Raw genomic sequence first — 17034 nt, forward strand, 5'->3', positions numbered from 1 at the left:
TAATCAGTCTACAGTCAGGCCGCTCTGACACACGCCAGGGCCGCTGACCAGAGGTTGATGCCTCAACAAACACATGCTGGGAGTTGATGATGGGATGTTAAGATCCAGGAGATTCTGTGAAACCGAAATACTTTCCTACAGCCTGTGTAAATAACGACATGTGTGTCAGCGGTATATTAAAGCAACAGTCAGTGAATGGACGGTGGACGTGTTGGATCTACAGTAGCGTTCTGCCCATGAGTTAAATTGTGTTCATTTGTATTTGATTAATTTGACAAATGAATTATCCTGATTGATTTATTGTCCTGTTTGTTTTGTCTCCTTGAAGGCGACCTGAGGAGGCTTATCCTATGGTGAGCAGACTACCAGATTAGCCCTGTCCCACAGTGAATTGATCATGAAAATACTCACATTTGTCCCATCTGTCCGTGCACATGTAGGGGGATAAGACACAACCTGACATGGAACACTCAGGCCTTAGGGATTAGCACTCAGGGTCTCCCAAACTCCTTACCATTCCTGTCCTGCCCGTCCACTGAGGGACACCAGCAGGGGTCGCAGCGAACAAAGGCCAAGGCATCTTCAAGGGCGGCCCATCCTTCACCAACAAGGTCCAAACAGAATCGTCTCCTCCTGCCTCACTTCTCTCTGCCACAGATGGAGAGAGCGGACCAGAACCAGGTCAAGGACCTGGACTTCTTCACCACGTCAGAAATCCTGGAAGCAGCATGTAACGAATCCATCCCAGGCCTGACAGGTGTGTCCAACTTCACCGTCTTCCTCTACTGCAAACTCTTTGAAGGGGAGAACCAGTCGGTCCGTCCTGCGGGGGGACAGATGGGACTCGACCTGCACGCCACCTGCTCTGACGCAGCCTGGTACCTGTCAGCAGCGGAGGACGACTTCCTGTGGCTCCACGTCTGCAGTGAATTCTTTGCACATGAATTCAACAACACGGTTTGTGCCAACTCCTCCTTCTGGCTGCAGAAAGCACAGCAGGTAATGGATTACTGTCTGTAATGGATTACTTTTGGTAATGGATTACTGTTGATTACAGATTACTGCTGGTAACGGATTACTGTTGCTAATAGATTATTAGTGGCATGGTGGTAGAATCAATCTAAATCAGTCTAAATGTAAATTTGTTTGACTAAAATAATTTTGATATTCTTCTTCTTCTTCTTCTTCTTCTTCGTCTTTTTCTTTTTCTTTTTCTTCTTCTTCTTCTTCTTCTCGTCGTTTGCAGGCTGCAGTGACTAAGGACTACAGTTTTTTTAACCAGACCAACATAGACGACCTGTGTGTTCACCTGTCAGAGGAAGCCTCAGGATCTCTGGGCCTTGATGAGAGCTGTTTGGCCCAGGTGGGCAGCGGGTTGCTCACAGCTCAGGTATTAAGACACTGCTTCCTGCCAAACAGCTCGGTCCTCATCTCCTCTTTGTGCAGCAGTTACTCCGTCGACTCCCACAGATCGCTGTCAGAGCCCAGCTGGGTCGCAGCCTACTGCTCCAAACTGCTCAACGCCTCCGATTCTGACAGCACAGAGGAGATGTGTCGCTACCGGGAGTGGGCTGTGGATTCTTTCACCAACACCACTCTACTAGAACACTGTGAGCAGACGCCTGGGCTCAAAGAGTACATGTGTGCGAACGCCACCGTGTACGGTGGGCTGCTCCGGCAGCCTCAGTTTGCAGAGTTCTGTGCTGACTTGCAGGCAGAACACGAGGACAAGAAGTGCTTCCTGCAGAGGTTCTTCGACATGCTTCCTGCGCGCTACGACTTTGATACGTCGCAGCTCTGTGTGGACCCGGCTCCGCTGCTGGTGGATGTTCTTCACAAACTCAGCGTCTGTGAGGTGGAGGGGGGGCGGCGGGAGAGTTTTCTATTGTCACTGGGGTACGTTCTGCGAGTGCTGGACTTCATGGTGGGTCTCTCCTCGGGGCTGGATGAAGGGGAGAGAGAGGCGAGGCAAGGTTTGGGTCAGGCCATCCTCCTCTCCAGTCTCCTTGACAACACATCCTGGTCCTCGCTGCAGCCCAAGGCCTCCATGAGCGTCCTTCAAACCGTGGGGGTCTTCCTGCGAGGAGAGCAGAACACCACTCTGAAAGAAGACCTGCTGGGATGTTTCAGTGTAAGATAACACACATGCACACACACACACACACACCCACCCACACACACACACATACTCAGCTCTTCTCTCTCCTCTCCAACATCAGCCGCTCTTGTGGGACCTCATACAGCGAGACAACAACTCCTCTGCCCTCAGAGTCCTGATGCAGGTATTTCTCCAGTGTCTGCAGCCTTTACCATGTTCATCAGCTCACACCACATGAACACGCTATTAACTCAGCTTCATATTCATTGACATTTTTGTCCAGGAATACCTTCAAATGCCAAGAGACACCATTCGGACTCTGGTCATGTCGGCTGAAAAAGATGCAGTGAAGAGATTTCTCTCTCACATGCATCAAAGTTGGGACCAGCTGCAGGTGGAACCGAGCCAGGTTTGTTCCTGAGAACAACAAGAGCCGGGGCTTTTGTACAATAATTGCACTCCTGCAGGGTATTTAGTATCGTTTTTGGACATGTTGGTGTCAAATGTTAGAAAGTCCAGCCAATAAAAATGGTGGAGTCAAAATAACAAGACTCCTTGAATTTATTAAAATCCAAGATGGTGCATCTCAGCCCCAAATACACATAGACGCATTTATGAAACTGCAATTTTTAAAACAAGGACATCAAATAACAAGACCTCCCAGTAATGGGTCCACACCCACTGCAGGCCACGCCCCGCACTTTTGGTGACAAATGCTATAATCAGTATTGCATATTCAGAAATAAGGGCTCCTGCTACTACTACTACTACTACTACTACTACTACTACTACTACTACTACTAGTAGTAGTAGTAGTACTGATGTGTGTCATAGCCCAAATGACCAAAGGTCTTCCCTTCATGTTTCCCTTCAAGGCTTCCCGACAAGAGGTCGAAGCCATGGAAACCATGACCGCTGCGTTCATCCATAAATTCCCACGAGTGACTCCGGAATTATTTGTAGACCTGTCTCAGTTCATACCCTTCATGTCTGTCTCCGATATCATGAGTTTCCCAGCATCCCTGATTGTCAACGACACTGTGTGAGTCTGCGATCCGTGAAGTATCTAGTGTACTGCGATACTTCCTCTGAACAAAGTACCAACAACATCTGTGATTGGCCTTTAGACTGACCGCCATCCGGGACCACAGCTCCGGGATGAAGTCGCTGCAGAAACGGGCTTTTGTGAAGCGACTCCTCCAGTCCAATGTGGTGGGTGATGTGGAGACCTGGCCGCCCTACTTCCTGGGCTCCATCCTCCCTCTCCTGCCATTCCTGCCTGTCAGTCGTTTTCAGCAACTGACATCACAACAGGTCAGCACAGATCTTTATTTAAAGCAACAAACAGACAGTAGAGGGCGTTGGAGTCACCATCGTTGTCTTGTCATTTATTCCAATATCTGGCTGTTTCCTCCGGCAGCTCACTCCTCTGGTGGAGTTGTTGGGCAACAGCAGTCTGGATGCTGTAAGGGGGCGCCACGTTCTCCGTACGGTCTTCGTTAAGAAGAGGAATCTGACCAGTGATTACCTGTCCAGGTGGGGCCTTCATGGTCAATTTGGAAAATGGAATTTAAGAATAAAGTCCTTAACCTGACTAGAAGACATTTTAAAATCTATTAGAACAGAGTCGTGACGTTAGCATTTCATTTCGACTGAAACAAAAACAACTCCACTAACCTCCCACTGGTGTAAGGAGCTCTAAAACAACTCCATTACTAACCTCCCACTGGTGTAAGGAGCTTCACACTCATTTGTTGTTTCAGGTTAGGAGTCCTGGCCTGTTACCTGGACCCAGCAGACCTGGGTCGGTACCTGCAGGAGTCGTCCGTGTCCTCTGCTCTGTGGCAGCAGCTGGCTCAGTGTATGTCAAAGGGCTTCATCAGTTCCAGTGGTCGAGTGAGTGCTGCATGTTCAAAGTTACACCTGGTAAACCAGACTTATTGGCCGGACCAGTTAGACCTGAAACCAAGGCCACTTTCACATGTATTTTGACAGAAATGTAAATAAAACATTCATCCATCGAAAGTTTCCCCACAGTGTGTGCAAATAACGTGTTTGTTGTTTTACTGTTGACTGGAAAAGTTCAAATCTTCCTGGAGTTGAACCACAAACGTACATTTGTTTGATTGTGTTTCCTGACAGTTGTCGTCATGGTTGATACCAGCAGTGAAGACTGTCAACATCAGCAGCTTGTCTCCTCCATCACTGCCTGGTCTCCAGGGCCTCACTGATCTGCTGCCGCAGCTGGGATCTCCAGTCCTGCTGTCTCTGCCGTCACAGCAGATGATGGAACTCCTCTCACAACCAGGTTTACACAGATACCCTCCAGCACAGGTCGCCATCTTTCTTTTCAAACTATTTGACCAAAAATGTTGACATTTTTTATTTTGTTATCTTCATAAAGACATAAGACTGCAAAATGTTTTCTTAGGACTTTTTGACTCTATTAATTTTTTTCTTTAGGCATTTCAAATGTTATCCAAACTCTCCCAGGACACCACTGTGAGTAAACCTAAAACTAGAACTTCAGTCACTGATTCAAACAGCTGTTGTCTCACCCGTTGTCTCTCTGTCCTCCCCTCAGCTCAGTGTGGAGACTCTGTGCAGACTGAAGTCGTTACACTCTGGCGTCTCCCCCACTCTGATCAGAGACCTGCAGTGGCCTGAGGTCACGGAGCAGCTTCACTGTCAGTGCTGGACCATGTTGTTGACTGGACTGAACCCTGGCTGTAGAGCCGCGCTGTATGACACGGTGCTGGAGGTGATGGTTGTGGTTTTTCATCATTTATTTGTATGTATAAAGGTATAAAGTTATGTTACTTACGTCAGAAAACTGTTCCTGTGGTCCGATGTAACTCAATTTAGAACTCACAGTTGGAGCTCACATACACTACATCAGTACCTATGTCCCTCAGCTACGCTAACACAGTGCTAACATCATAATCTTGGACATGATAGAAGAGGCTGACTTACGCATGGGAGCCATAACGAAGGGCAAAAAGTACCTAAAACATAACAACAAAAAGGAAAGTGAATGTAGCACAGTCCAGTGTAAGGTGCACAGCTGGTGGATGTAAACAGAGCCACCTTTGGCGTACTGTGCTGTGGGGCCCAGAGGTTGGGCATTTCTTTGTTAACAGTTTGTTTTGGTGTCTTCAGGTTCTGACCAGAGATCTGCAGAACCTCACTCATCCTGGACACTGTGTTCTACCATTTGTTCCTCTGAAGAAGCTGACAGACACCGTGGATGGGGGAACAATTCTGGGACACATTGACTTCTACCGGGACACCCGGTGGTCACCGCAGCAGGTGCACATTAAAGGAAACCTTTTTTCATGAACAACTCCAACACACTCCAATAATACGACGACAATAGTTAGTTCTGCTGCGCTGACGGAACGTGAAACTTCTACCGACTTTGCTCTTAGTCCTGTTTAATCTGAAACTCATTAGATTTGCTTCAGGTGAGCTTTTCAGAATATGAATACTCCATAGGCATCCGCTGCCATCAGGCTAATTAGTTTGGATGTCGTACAATGGTGCGGAAGAGTGTAGCATAAATTAGTAATGGCTAAGTGAAAGGGATTATTTTCACAGCCAAGAGTGTGTGTGTGTGTGTGTGTTAGCCTGCTGTCACCACCTGTTCTCAGCGGCTTCTGCCCTGAGCTAAATCAATAACCGTCGGGTTTTTTTCACTCACTAACGGCTTTAGAAATAAACGCCATTCTTCGTTCTTCATGTTTGAGTGACTGGATCTATCTGTGTTTTCTGAAAAGTAAGTTTAAATAGTGTGAGAGAATTATAATAGACCCTGTGTCAAACCTAAGGCCCGCGGTCCAAATGTTGCCCATGTCATTTTGTGTGGCTTGTGGTTGGGTCTGGTGTAAGTCCTCTGGTCCACTGTGTGTGACGTCTACTTCTCTCTGTCTAGGCTCAGCTTCTGTTCAGAAAAGTCTCTGGATCCAAAAACCTGACCAGCAGCTCAGTACAGTAAGTATTACAGTACAATACTGGTACTGAATCAGTACATCTATAAAAACACATCATTATCTTCACTAAAACAAATGAAAGAAAAACATTAAAGTTACGTTTGTTTTTGTTCAGGGCTCTGGGTCAAATTGCTGGTGGAATGACCTGTGACCTTTTCAAGCTCTGGGCCAACGATACAGAATTTTCAGAGCTGCTTCACCTGGTGACCGATCTGTCTGGAGCCATTAGACCGGCCATGGTGAGAGGCACGGCTTCAGAATACACACTGCAGTACTTGAGTACATGGAGATAAAGCCACTCCATCGTTAAGTTCAAAGGGTGTTTTAAAATGCAACACATGAGCAGAATATAATTAGAAACAGTACAGAGTCAGTGCTAATTGTTGTTTTTGTGCCCCACTGATTTTGGTTTGGCGCCCCCTATTGCCCCATAAAATAAAATAAAAATATTTTTACTTTATCTACTGTAACTTTAATTATAGAAGTAACAGAATCAACTGGCTGATATACATATATACATACATTTAGAAATATTTACATATATTTATATATATATTCACATATATACGTATTTATTCATATGCGACTTGAGCAGTAGGAAACCATCGGCTGGACGATACTGTAACTTGTGTAAAATAAAGTTAAAAAAATGTTTCAATGGGGAGATAGAGGGCGCCAAAGTTATATATATTACATATATATACAGTAGACTGGAGTAGAGGTACAAAAATTGCTCCTTTAAAAATAGGCCTTGACAACGTGCCTTTTTTGCCATGACATATAGTAACATCAAACAGTACTATTCATACTGTATTAGATCCATATGTTTTGTAACTATATGTTTGACATGAATAAGTTCTGACCTGTGTTGACTGTTACCAGAGGAAATGTATCATAGAGGAGCTGAGGAGCCGCCCTGACCTGGACCTGACTCTTCTAAACCCCAGGTTCGCTGCATCACTGCCGTAAGTATAACGATCAGGTGTCAGTGTGGTAAACACTGAGTGAAACAGTTCTAGGTACACATCTCAACCTTGACACTTGTTCCAAGTTTTCCTTACGTCTAATTAGTTCTGTTTTCCTCAGCGTGCCGCTCTTGCCCCTCTAAATGCCCTGCAGGGAAAAACAAAGTTTTCTGAATCTGAATCTGGAAAGTGTTTCAGTCTCCATTTCTGCTAAATGTGCTCTCTTGTGTTTTCGCAGCCTGACAATGATGGAGAGCCTCAGTAATTCATCCTTCCGGGCCGTTCTGGACCAGGTCCAGGCAGACTTTGCTGAATTCCTCAAACTGCCACATTACAAGCAGACAAATTTAGCTGAAAAGGCCAGAGCGGAGCTGGTAAGTCAACCACAGAAACACACAGAGCTGCATCAGAACACCACGGCCTGCACTGTCATAATGAGTACACCACCAGAATACACTGAAAATGGGGGTTCCTCAAACCGTGGATCAGGGCACCAGCAGGAGTCCTTTCACTTGGTTGAGCTTGAACCACAAATCGGGAAATAAACAGATGGTGCACAGAGGCTGGGGTCATGACCCCACCTCGTTATCCTCTAACAATTTATACTACTGCACTTCTATCAGTTTGAGACAGTGTTCATCTGAGGCTCTGTATGGTTGTCCTCAGGCAGACGGGGAGGTGGACAGCACTACCGTGGACGTCCTCGGGCCTCTAGTGCCGTTCTTGGACCGGGACAGTTTGTCTCTGGTGGACAGAGGAGCTCTGGGTCTGCGGCTGGAGGAGATGAGGAGTTTCTGCCTCCCGAGGGAGGCTCTGAGAGACATCAGCGCCCTGCTCACTCACAAAGACATGCTGGGGTAAAGAACGGATGTTCAGAATCAGTGATACTCAAAGTGTGACAATAAGTAGGTACAATAGGACAGTACTGCAGTATATAAATACACAAAAGGAGCCTCATCAGGTCGGTGTTCTAATGTAGAGGCACTGAAGGAGGCTCAACATCTGGACGGTGTTCTGATCTAGGGGCACAGTAGGAGGCTCAACATCCGGTCAGCGTTCTGATGCAGGTGCACGTTGACTTTGATGATGTCACAGTTGTGTCAACCTGTTTTCCAGGGCTCCGTCTAAATGGCAGGTTGAAGACGTGGAACATCTGGGAAGGCTGGTGTTTTCTCTCTCACCGAAGCAGATCAGCTCCATCCCTTCAGTAGACACAGTTTCATGAAAGTACTGCGAGTACTCTGTGGGCTAAGAACCTGCATGGTTTCACTGACCACAGGTGTCTCCTACAGGTGGTGCTGAACAAGGACACAGTGGAGCAGGTCCTGGTGGGTCAAAGACGCTGGGAGGACACCGCGGTGGGCAGCGTCTGTGTCCGTCAGTGCACCGACCAGAATCAGCAGAGACTACGGACCCAGAGTCTCCTCCGTGGGATTGTCAAAACCCAGAGCAGGAGAGCCAGAGGTTGGACACCAACAGTCACAGCACACAGAGAACTGAATATGATTTTTATTTCAATTTTTTTTCAGACTTAATCGTTGATTCTCTTTGATCAGCACCAGTTCCAAGCTGTGCAGATATCAGAGGAACTTTCCCTTCGGCCTGGACCCCCACTCAGTTCAGTCGTATGTCAGAGGAGGATCTGGACCAGTGTGTGGAGGTCCTGGGTCAGGACTCTTCTCTGAACTCCCAGCAGCGCCGCTCACTGTGGGTGAAACTCAGACAGGTCAGTTTTGGTTCCTCATTTCCGCGTTCCAGTTTAGTCGTCAGACCAGAGCAGAACACCAGAACAGTACCAGGTACCAATGTGACAGAGATTGTGTTTTAATGAGACAATGTGGGTCGCATAAATAGGTCACAAAATGATACTACATTTTGGATTTTGATCTGTGGTTTTGGAAGTGTGATTGTCCCATAGGGGGCGGCAGAGCACTTTAAGTGAGTAAAACTTACCTGAAGTCATATGTTTTTTTACCAAAATTTAACTGCTGGTCCATTGCAATATTTCTGTGGCTCAATAAAGGTTTGGGACCCCAGACTTGGACCAAAGATCGAATTGTTCAACATTTATCAGTAAAGAGTCATTTGACCAGTACGGTGTCAAGTTATTACCATGTTTTACTAACATGTTTGAGTAAATTATGAGTAGTATTTTAATACCCCTCTCATCACTGGTGGACCCAGTCCTTCAGTCCAGTCAGAGACCTGAGACCAGAGCAGATCTTGGCGTTGGGCTCCGTGGTGACAGAGATGGGAGAAAGAGAGCTGCAGGATGTTGATCTCAGCGACCCAGTCGTACTGACACATCTGGGAACACTGACGGACTGGAGCCCTAAAAAGGTTCTCCTTCTAGGTGTTTTTAACGAGGGGAGTCGAGAAGGTGGAGCTGGAGTTTCTAAACTGAAGTGTCTCCGTTTGACTCGGCAGATGAGAGCTGTGGTTCTGGGCGTGATGCGGAGACGCAAACTGAGAGTAGAACACTTAACGATGGTGGACATGGTGACCTTTGGTCATCTGATCTGTGGTCTGTATCCGTCTGAGCTGAAGAGACTGAACCCCTACAACCTCAGGTCAGGCTTCTTATTATTTCATTTTTAAAACGACCCTGTGACAGACTTATGGCTTCCATTAATGTCATCATCATTGTCTGGTCCAGATAGGTCAAATGTGGGACAATTATTCTTGCTATAGTAGCATAGCATTTCAAGTGGAACCAAATTTGAGATTGTCTGGATACAAAATCCAACATGACATCTGATTCCATTTTTATTAATTGTATTTATTAACTGTTTGAGCCATTTAAAAGGCTGTAGAGCAGGGGTGTCAAACTGAGTTCAGGGGCCACATACAGCCCGATTAGATGTCAAGTGGGCCGGACCAGTGGAATTAATGTTATGAATAATGATATAATTACCTATAAATTATAAAAGAAATTTTTTTTTACTTTCAAAATTCATCTTTACCTATAAATTATAATTTTTTTTTTTTTACTTTCAAAGTAAAAAAAAAAGCTGGATTGAACCCCTTAGCTGGCCAGTTTTGGCCCCTAGGCTTTATGTTTGACACCCCTGCTATAGAGCCACATGTTTACGGATTCTTGTCACGTACCATAGTTTGAGAACCACTGCTACTAGATAAATAGAAAAAAACAAAGTGCACGGCAGCGTCTGCAGTAGTCTTTAAATAGAAGTGCACGGCAGCGTCTGCAGTAGTCTCCGTGTTCTTCTAGTACGTTCTCCAGGTAGTTGATGTGATGAACAGCAGGACGATCGTCACATGGTCTTCAGCCAACTCACTGACGTTACCTTGAGCTCAGGTCTCGTGTTTTCGTGACGTCGTCCACATCTGCTTTTATATTCTGGTCGCACACCTGCTGTGTCATCAATCCATTAAAACTTTTTAAAGTGCCCTGAGAGAAATATAAAGTCCTGGACTGTTTCCCTCCCCCTGCAGCGTGGCTGTCTTCTTCTTCAGAGAAATGTCTCTGCCGTGCACAGAGAAGCAGATGGAGGCGCTGACGAGTCGTTTGTTCAGACCAGAGGCCTTTGGACCCGTCAGTGCTTGGGGACCGGAGGTTTTCACTGAGATTGGAACACTGGCCGGTACAGTACAGCCTAATATTCCTGGAGGCATACAAGATTTTATTGATCGGCGTTTTTTTTGTAATAGTTTTTTGTTGAGGTCATGGTCCTGGAAGGACAGCCGCAAATAAAAAAGTATGGGAGGCAGGGTGAGCCTGGGGGAGGGAGGGTGAGGCATGGGAGCTCTTGTGTTCTTCTTCTGATGAGATATTAGATTGAGTCTGACTGCAGTGTTTGTCTTCATGTCCAGTGGGCCTGGAGGATATAGTGCTGTCAGCTCTGGTCCAAGAACAAGTGGAAGGCCTCACCCCCCCGGCCATCTCCCTGATGTCACCCGAGAAAATATCAGTGAGTCTTTGTTTTTGTGCGGCTTCTCCACGGTACAGTGTTTCCAGCCTTTGTACTGTATGAAGTATTACAGTATTATAAGGCTCTACACTACTGTAATAACACTGCATATGAATACTGTGATTAGCCAAATGTGGTTTCATGTACTGTAAACCAGCGGTCGCCAACCCCTGGTTCGGGGACCGATGCCAGTCCGTAGGTCATTTGGTACGGAGCCACAGTGGGATACAGTGAAAAAAAATACTTTTTTACTAATTTACTAATTTACTTCATTAAAAAAAAATCAACCCTTTTTGTACCAAGAACGAGTTGGTCGGTATCAGTCGTTACTGCAGTCTTTGTTGAAGGATCATTACATTTTCAAAAAAAAAATTCTTTATTCTGACCACGAACAGACTTTATTCTGTTGGTATCAGAGTCTGAATGACCCTTGACCTGGTGTTTTGAAAACAGTAAAGGGATATATAGTATAAGTAAACCTGAAGTACATTTTTCTTACTGTGTCCCACTGCAACTGGGTACCAAAAGACCTACGGACCGGCACCAGTCCCTGGACCAGGGGTTGGGGACCCCTGCTCTAAAATGATTCTTGTTGTTGTGTTGTCTTGTGGACAGGTGGTGTTCAGTCCAGCCCAGTTGTCATGGCTGACCATGGAGCAGGCCTGGGCTGTAACTGAAGAGCAGTGGACCGAGCTGGACCCTGAGCAGAGACACGCCGTGGGATTGGCTCGATACGATGGAGACGCTCTGGAGATGAGAGGTGATGTCTCTGTCTCTACCATTGCCATCCTGTAACACTGACGAAAATTAGAATTAAAGTAGTATTTATGAGCCTATACTAGGGGTGATATCCGATATGCCGATATTGTCCAAACTAAAGCTCAATTTCCAAATCCGATATCAACCGATACTGGGGCAGTGGTGGCCTTGATTATTAAAACAGATTAATAAAATGTGGGTCAGTGGTGGCCCTGATTATTAAAACAGATTAATAAAATGAGCTGCAATGCTGCCATCTAGTGACTTTCACTATCATATACAGCCGTTTTTTAACTATTTTTAGGGCACACATCATTTGGAAACTATCTTTTAACATTGCGTTATTGGGTTTTGATTATCAGAGGAAAAACCGATAACAATACTTACAGATATTACATCATTATGCTAATATTGGGCTGATAATATTGGTCAATGTTATCAAACATTCCTAGCATATACAGTAGGTGTTTTATTGTTGTAATACTTTCCTCTGCGAGACGACCAGCATGATTTTTATGTTATGTTCATCAACTCTGTGCCTCCACAGGAAGAAACACGGCCCCGGCAGCCCCACATGCCGATAGTTGGGCTGTCCAATCACTGGCTCTGTGCCTGCTGTTGTACAAAGTAATTTAAAATGCTGAGAGGATATAAGTGTCTATTGATCTCCTTTAGTAGCACCATATTTGTACATTGAATAAATATTTCAAACTGATCTGTTTTCTTCATCTGTCCGCACATTAATTTGCCACGGTGCACATTTTGTTCACTCTTATTCCAATTATCCACCTGGAAAATGGAAATGACTCTGTGTGCTGCAGATATGTTATTTTTAATGGCTACTCAGAGCAACAAGGGAGCAGAAATTAAATTATTATTTTAGCAGCAGAAGAACATTTGCAGGGTAATGATGATAGTGATCCAATGCTCTCTCCTAGAGTGATATTTCATTACATTAACTCCACACACACACACACACACTAATGTTGATCCTTTATACAGGTATTTCAATAAAAATAATTAATTTGTAAATCACAACAATTCAGCCATAAAAAGGCTTCAGCTTTTCTACAGCCCTGTTCACCAGTGTTAATAGTAAAGAGGTTATTTATTAAAGCAAATGGCGTCATTGATTATAGGCCTGAGTTGATTTAGGACTAACAAACAACAACAACAACAACAAAGGAATCAGTGGAAGAACCAAGTATAACATGTTCATTTCCAAGCTCCAGAAATCCTTTTCATGGAGTATGCGACTCCTGCCTTAGACGCAGAAGGTGATGCGTTTGAGCCCCAGTGGACACTGCATACTCAATAGCGCCCCCCGTGGCAGCCTGGGTGGGATGCGAAGACTCACAGTGTACATTTCATTGTGGGATCCATAAGGGACAAACATATAACTGTGGTTCTCAATAGGTGAGGTGTGCCTCCCCTAGGGGCCGCCATAGAGTCACAGGGGAGGCCTGCATGAAGCTGCATGCCTGAAGTAAGACCACCACTATATAATATATTTACATATGATACATTTCGTAATGATATGATAAAAACAGTTTTAAAGGCAGTTGCCTTTTTTGTGACCTTGGTCAATTCAATTTTATTGCAGCCTTTTAGGTAGCACACGTACTGCATACATTTGAATGTGCAGTATATATGTATATTTAAAGCTTTGCTCACCAGGTAGACCACTGACTTTGGGAAAATATATCCAGGAATAGATGGATCCAGAATGAATAAATTCACAATATTAAAGAATCGTGGACATAAATCTACAGTCTGGACCACCATGGACCACCATGACTTACATCTGCTCATGAAGAGGATTCAAACTGGGCCCACTTTTGAAGCAGTAGGTTCAGGTTACATCTGTCCAATTAGGTTGATTCATATGGGCATCCAAACAAGAAGTGAACCACATGGGATATTTTAGGCAAATGATTCCTACGTCAGACTGACAATTAGATTTCATCCAGTCCCATTTGGGGTCTATTCAGATTACGTACCACAGTTGATTTGCATTCTTGGCATGTTCCACTTCCATCTTCTGCAAAACACTGGCATTTCCAACTGGGTCCAAATGAGTCCAGGCGAAGTGACAGCTGTGTGCAAACACTGCAAAAATGTTTTTAGGCCCACATCTCCACCTCCTCCGCAGGTTTACGTTTTTCTCCTTTGACAAATCAATTGTCTATTGGAGCCAGAACTTTTACAAAAACCGAACGGCCCAAATTCTACAGACAACAAACTGCTAGTACCCTCATTTTGTTTGCCAGTGGAATTACAATTTGCAGACACAGTTTTAGCAGATGTTGGAAGAATGTTCACCAATCACAGGGTCACATAATAACAACCATTCACACTCATTTTCACACATAGGGTCAGTTAGCAGTGTCCAGTTAACCTGATGGCAATGGACTCAGTTATTATATTATTATTATTTTATACCTCAGATAGATGTATAAAACCTGTAGTGTCATCTGGACTAGAACAGCCATCGATTTACTGTTTAATAAATAATATAGAATGTTATTTATGTTTAATTTTATCCGTAGATGTTGATTCTACTGTGTAGTAAACAGAGTTTATTTATTTCTGTTTATTCTTTTTATTAGTGTCATTACAAGACCAAACATATTCATTTTGCCCGGGAAACTATTTGGAAACTAAAAACATTGCGAACCAATATGGCTGCCTCTGTACACAAGAACCACATCTAATGCATATTAACTCTCTTGTTTTTGCCGTCGTTCTCAACACAGATTGATGTACTTTTGAATGAGGGTGTTCCCGTAAAAAAATCAGGCAAGCGATTCCAGGTTCCAAAGATGAAAATTAAACTGGAATTTATACTTTTTACTTCTGGGATATCCATTATTATACCAACGGTACCGCATATTACCAGTAGATGGCAGTGTAGTCGTGTCGTTGCTGCCTGAGTAGGCGTGGCCAACGACGTCGAAGTTGGTCTACGGCGGTGACGTATTTCCTGGGGCTCGTACGGATAACTCAGCGGGTACACGGCAGGGCCATCATGACTATTTATAGCCAGCCGTCGTGTGTTGCCAGCTTTCCCGACGCTTCACGGCGCCGTCGTCTTTTCTAACGCCGCGTCGTGAGGCTCCTCCACGTCGGACCGGAGCAGGATGTGAGCGAAGCTAGTGAGAAAGATCCTCTCGTAAGTTTTCCGCCTGCTGCTTCAGCTGCTTTTACGTACACTAGTTTTAGTTTACCGGTCAGACGGGGACCGAGGACGGGACTGGACAGGTCGGGAGTCCCAGTTTGTTGTTTATTTATTGTTTGTTTGTGTATCAGCTCCGTTGGGAGGGAGGGATTTTACACACACATACTCATTACAGCTGACGTTGACGCGTCCGGATCTGCGGTTGTTGTTGTTGGTTGGTGTAAAAAAAGAGATCAAAAACCGAACTGGTTCCTGTCGTGAATCAAGCAGCAACAACTGGAAAAGCAGCGGTTTTAAACATGTGAGAACAGCGGTCGTGTCGTAAATACTCGTCAGAGGCGGAGGAGAGCGGGGGGAGGAAAGGGGAGGAAAGGGGAGGCACTCGTACGACGGAACAGGTCAACCCACCAGCACCGCCGCGTCAAGTTTGCTTCACGGCGGCTCCAGTTCCAGTTCCACTACTGTACAGTTCCAGAGACTTTGGTCCAGTCGAGGAGTCCTGGTCGGTACCAGCCGAGTCCCACAGTATGACTGCGTGTCGTTGTGCTCACGTACTTTAACTTGTGAGGTGAGTCTCCTGCTGCTGTCAGCTGATGCTTTTAAAGAGCTTAACCCTAACCTGGCGTCAGGACCTGGAGCTCCGGGCCACGGAGGCAGAGGTTGTTGGTCTTACTCTGGGCTGTTGGACACAGACTCTGGTTCCAGTAGTCAACAGTCGGGGCTCGTACGTCACTGGGGTGAACTTTGGTAATGATCAATAAACCAGGCAACAAACAGCAGTGTTTATCTTGTTGAAATCAGGGCTTTTTTTAAGGGAAAGGTTCCAGGAAGTTAGTCCGGAAAATCAAGGCTTTCAGAGAAATAAAAATACTGACGTAAAAAGTGATTCACTGTGAACAATCGACCTTTGCCTTTTAGTTACTACTCTGTGTTTATTTTATCTCTACAAAGACAGGTTTTCATGTTTTTTAACAAATAAATAAAAAATGTATTTAGAAACAAAATAGTTTTTTTTTAAAAACTATATTTATTCAAATGATTTCACTATATTCAGGTTTGATTTGCCAACATGTTAACATAAGACAAGGTTTTCATGTTTTTTTAACAAATAAACAACAGAAAATTTATTTAGAAACAAAATAGTTTTTAAAAAAAACTGTATTTATTCAAATAATTTCACTATATTCAGGTTCGATTTGCCAACATGTTAACATAAGACAACCTGTATATAATGTAAGGCATTTTTTAAATCCTCAAAAGACTATAAATATATGTATATATTTACACATATATTAACACATATGTACATATGACAATCATGTGCACATGAAGAACAGGACTTTGAGTGAGGGCTGTCTCTGCTCTAATGCATCATAAATAATAATAGACCTAAAGACTGGACGACTGGTGTCGTGGGAAATAAAAATATTATTGGACCAGGTTTTCTCTGTTGCACGAACGTCAGTGGTTTTCTTCAGCAGTACGTTTCTGAACTTTATTGTATCCGTAGACCAGGGTTGTGGCCCTTCTTGCAAACTGCCAACTGCCATGACCAGAATATGTCATAGGCCATGTTTTAATCTGCACGGCTTGTTGTCAGTAGGTGGATCGTCAGTGCTGTGGTTTTAATATGTGGTTCAACATGTTGCCCAATCTTCTCTGGAGACTTTGCACATGTTCTGAGTTCTAAATTCTGAGTTGTGCTTTTACGAGGCCATTTTTTTATGCTGACACTGTAGCGGGACGTCTGACCAAATAGTTGACGGGACGTCGGGTGGATCAGTGGGCTACCACAGAGATTACTGTTTAGACGCACTTTAATTTTATTTTTGGAGAGTCAGCGCATTAAAGATCAAATTAAATTTCTAATAAAATTCCCAATAAAAGATAATGGCATACTTGGAAAAAAATTGATAGCGAAGCACGACTTCTATTTGAAAAATGATCGGGGTTCGGTTCCGGGTGATTCCACAGCAGTGATGAGGGCATATTAAAAAGCTTTTTTTTTACATTGTTTCTCACTGCTCTGGGAGTGACTTTTTATATCACTGGTTCTCAAATGGTGGTTTACCATCAAGCAGAGATGCAGCTGCATCTTGACCTTACAGTTTAAACA

At 44.5% G+C, this 17034-nt stretch overlaps 2 protein-coding genes across 3 annotated transcripts in view; both read left to right on the forward strand.

The window, feature by feature from the left end:
• Positions 1-14270, forward strand: part of LOC103378885 (stereocilin) — an 18940-nt gene extending 4670 nt beyond the window's left edge. Inside the window, exons 5-29 of the mRNA XM_025055462.1 lie at positions 1247-2131; positions 2220-2282; positions 2382-2507; positions 2974-3140; positions 3226-3412; positions 3519-3634; positions 3862-3994; positions 4241-4432; positions 4562-4600; positions 4683-4859; positions 5258-5407; positions 6030-6088; positions 6203-6326; positions 6970-7052; positions 7291-7426; positions 7698-7909; positions 8169-8259; positions 8345-8516; positions 8609-8778; positions 9237-9392; positions 9480-9622; positions 10506-10654; positions 10884-10981; positions 11597-11741; positions 12288-14270. Coding sequence (XP_024911230.1) covers positions 1247-2131; positions 2220-2282; positions 2382-2507; positions 2974-3140; positions 3226-3412; positions 3519-3634; positions 3862-3994; positions 4241-4432; positions 4562-4600; positions 4683-4859; positions 5258-5407; positions 6030-6088; positions 6203-6326; positions 6970-7052; positions 7291-7426; positions 7698-7909; positions 8169-8259; positions 8345-8516; positions 8609-8778; positions 9237-9392; positions 9480-9622; positions 10506-10654; positions 10884-10981; positions 11597-11741; positions 12288-12376 — 4062 coding nt within the window. The 3' untranslated portion in view covers positions 12377-14270. The remainder of the gene's footprint in view (positions 1-1246; positions 2132-2219; positions 2283-2381; positions 2508-2973; positions 3141-3225; positions 3413-3518; positions 3635-3861; positions 3995-4240; positions 4433-4561; positions 4601-4682; positions 4860-5257; positions 5408-6029; positions 6089-6202; positions 6327-6969; positions 7053-7290; positions 7427-7697; positions 7910-8168; positions 8260-8344; positions 8517-8608; positions 8779-9236; positions 9393-9479; positions 9623-10505; positions 10655-10883; positions 10982-11596; positions 11742-12287) is intronic.
• A 503-nt stretch (positions 14271-14773) lies between these two features.
• Positions 14774-17034, forward strand: part of furina (furin (paired basic amino acid cleaving enzyme) a) — a 61201-nt gene continuing 58940 nt past the window's right edge. Inside the window, exon 1 of one of the 2 annotated variants that reach the window (XM_008310246.3) lies at positions 14774-14912. The gene's annotated coding sequence lies outside the window, so the exon portion shown is untranslated. Of the gene's footprint in view, positions 14913-15251; positions 15487-17034 lie in introns of those variants that run through there. The other variant, XM_008310247.3, reaches the window with a different exon arrangement.

Source organism: Cynoglossus semilaevis, chromosome 5 (genome assembly GCF_000523025.1).
Source record: "Cynoglossus semilaevis isolate Cse_v1.0 chromosome 5, Cse_v1.0, whole genome shotgun sequence".
Lineage (NCBI taxonomy): Eukaryota > Metazoa > Chordata > Actinopteri > Pleuronectiformes > Cynoglossidae > Cynoglossus > Cynoglossus semilaevis.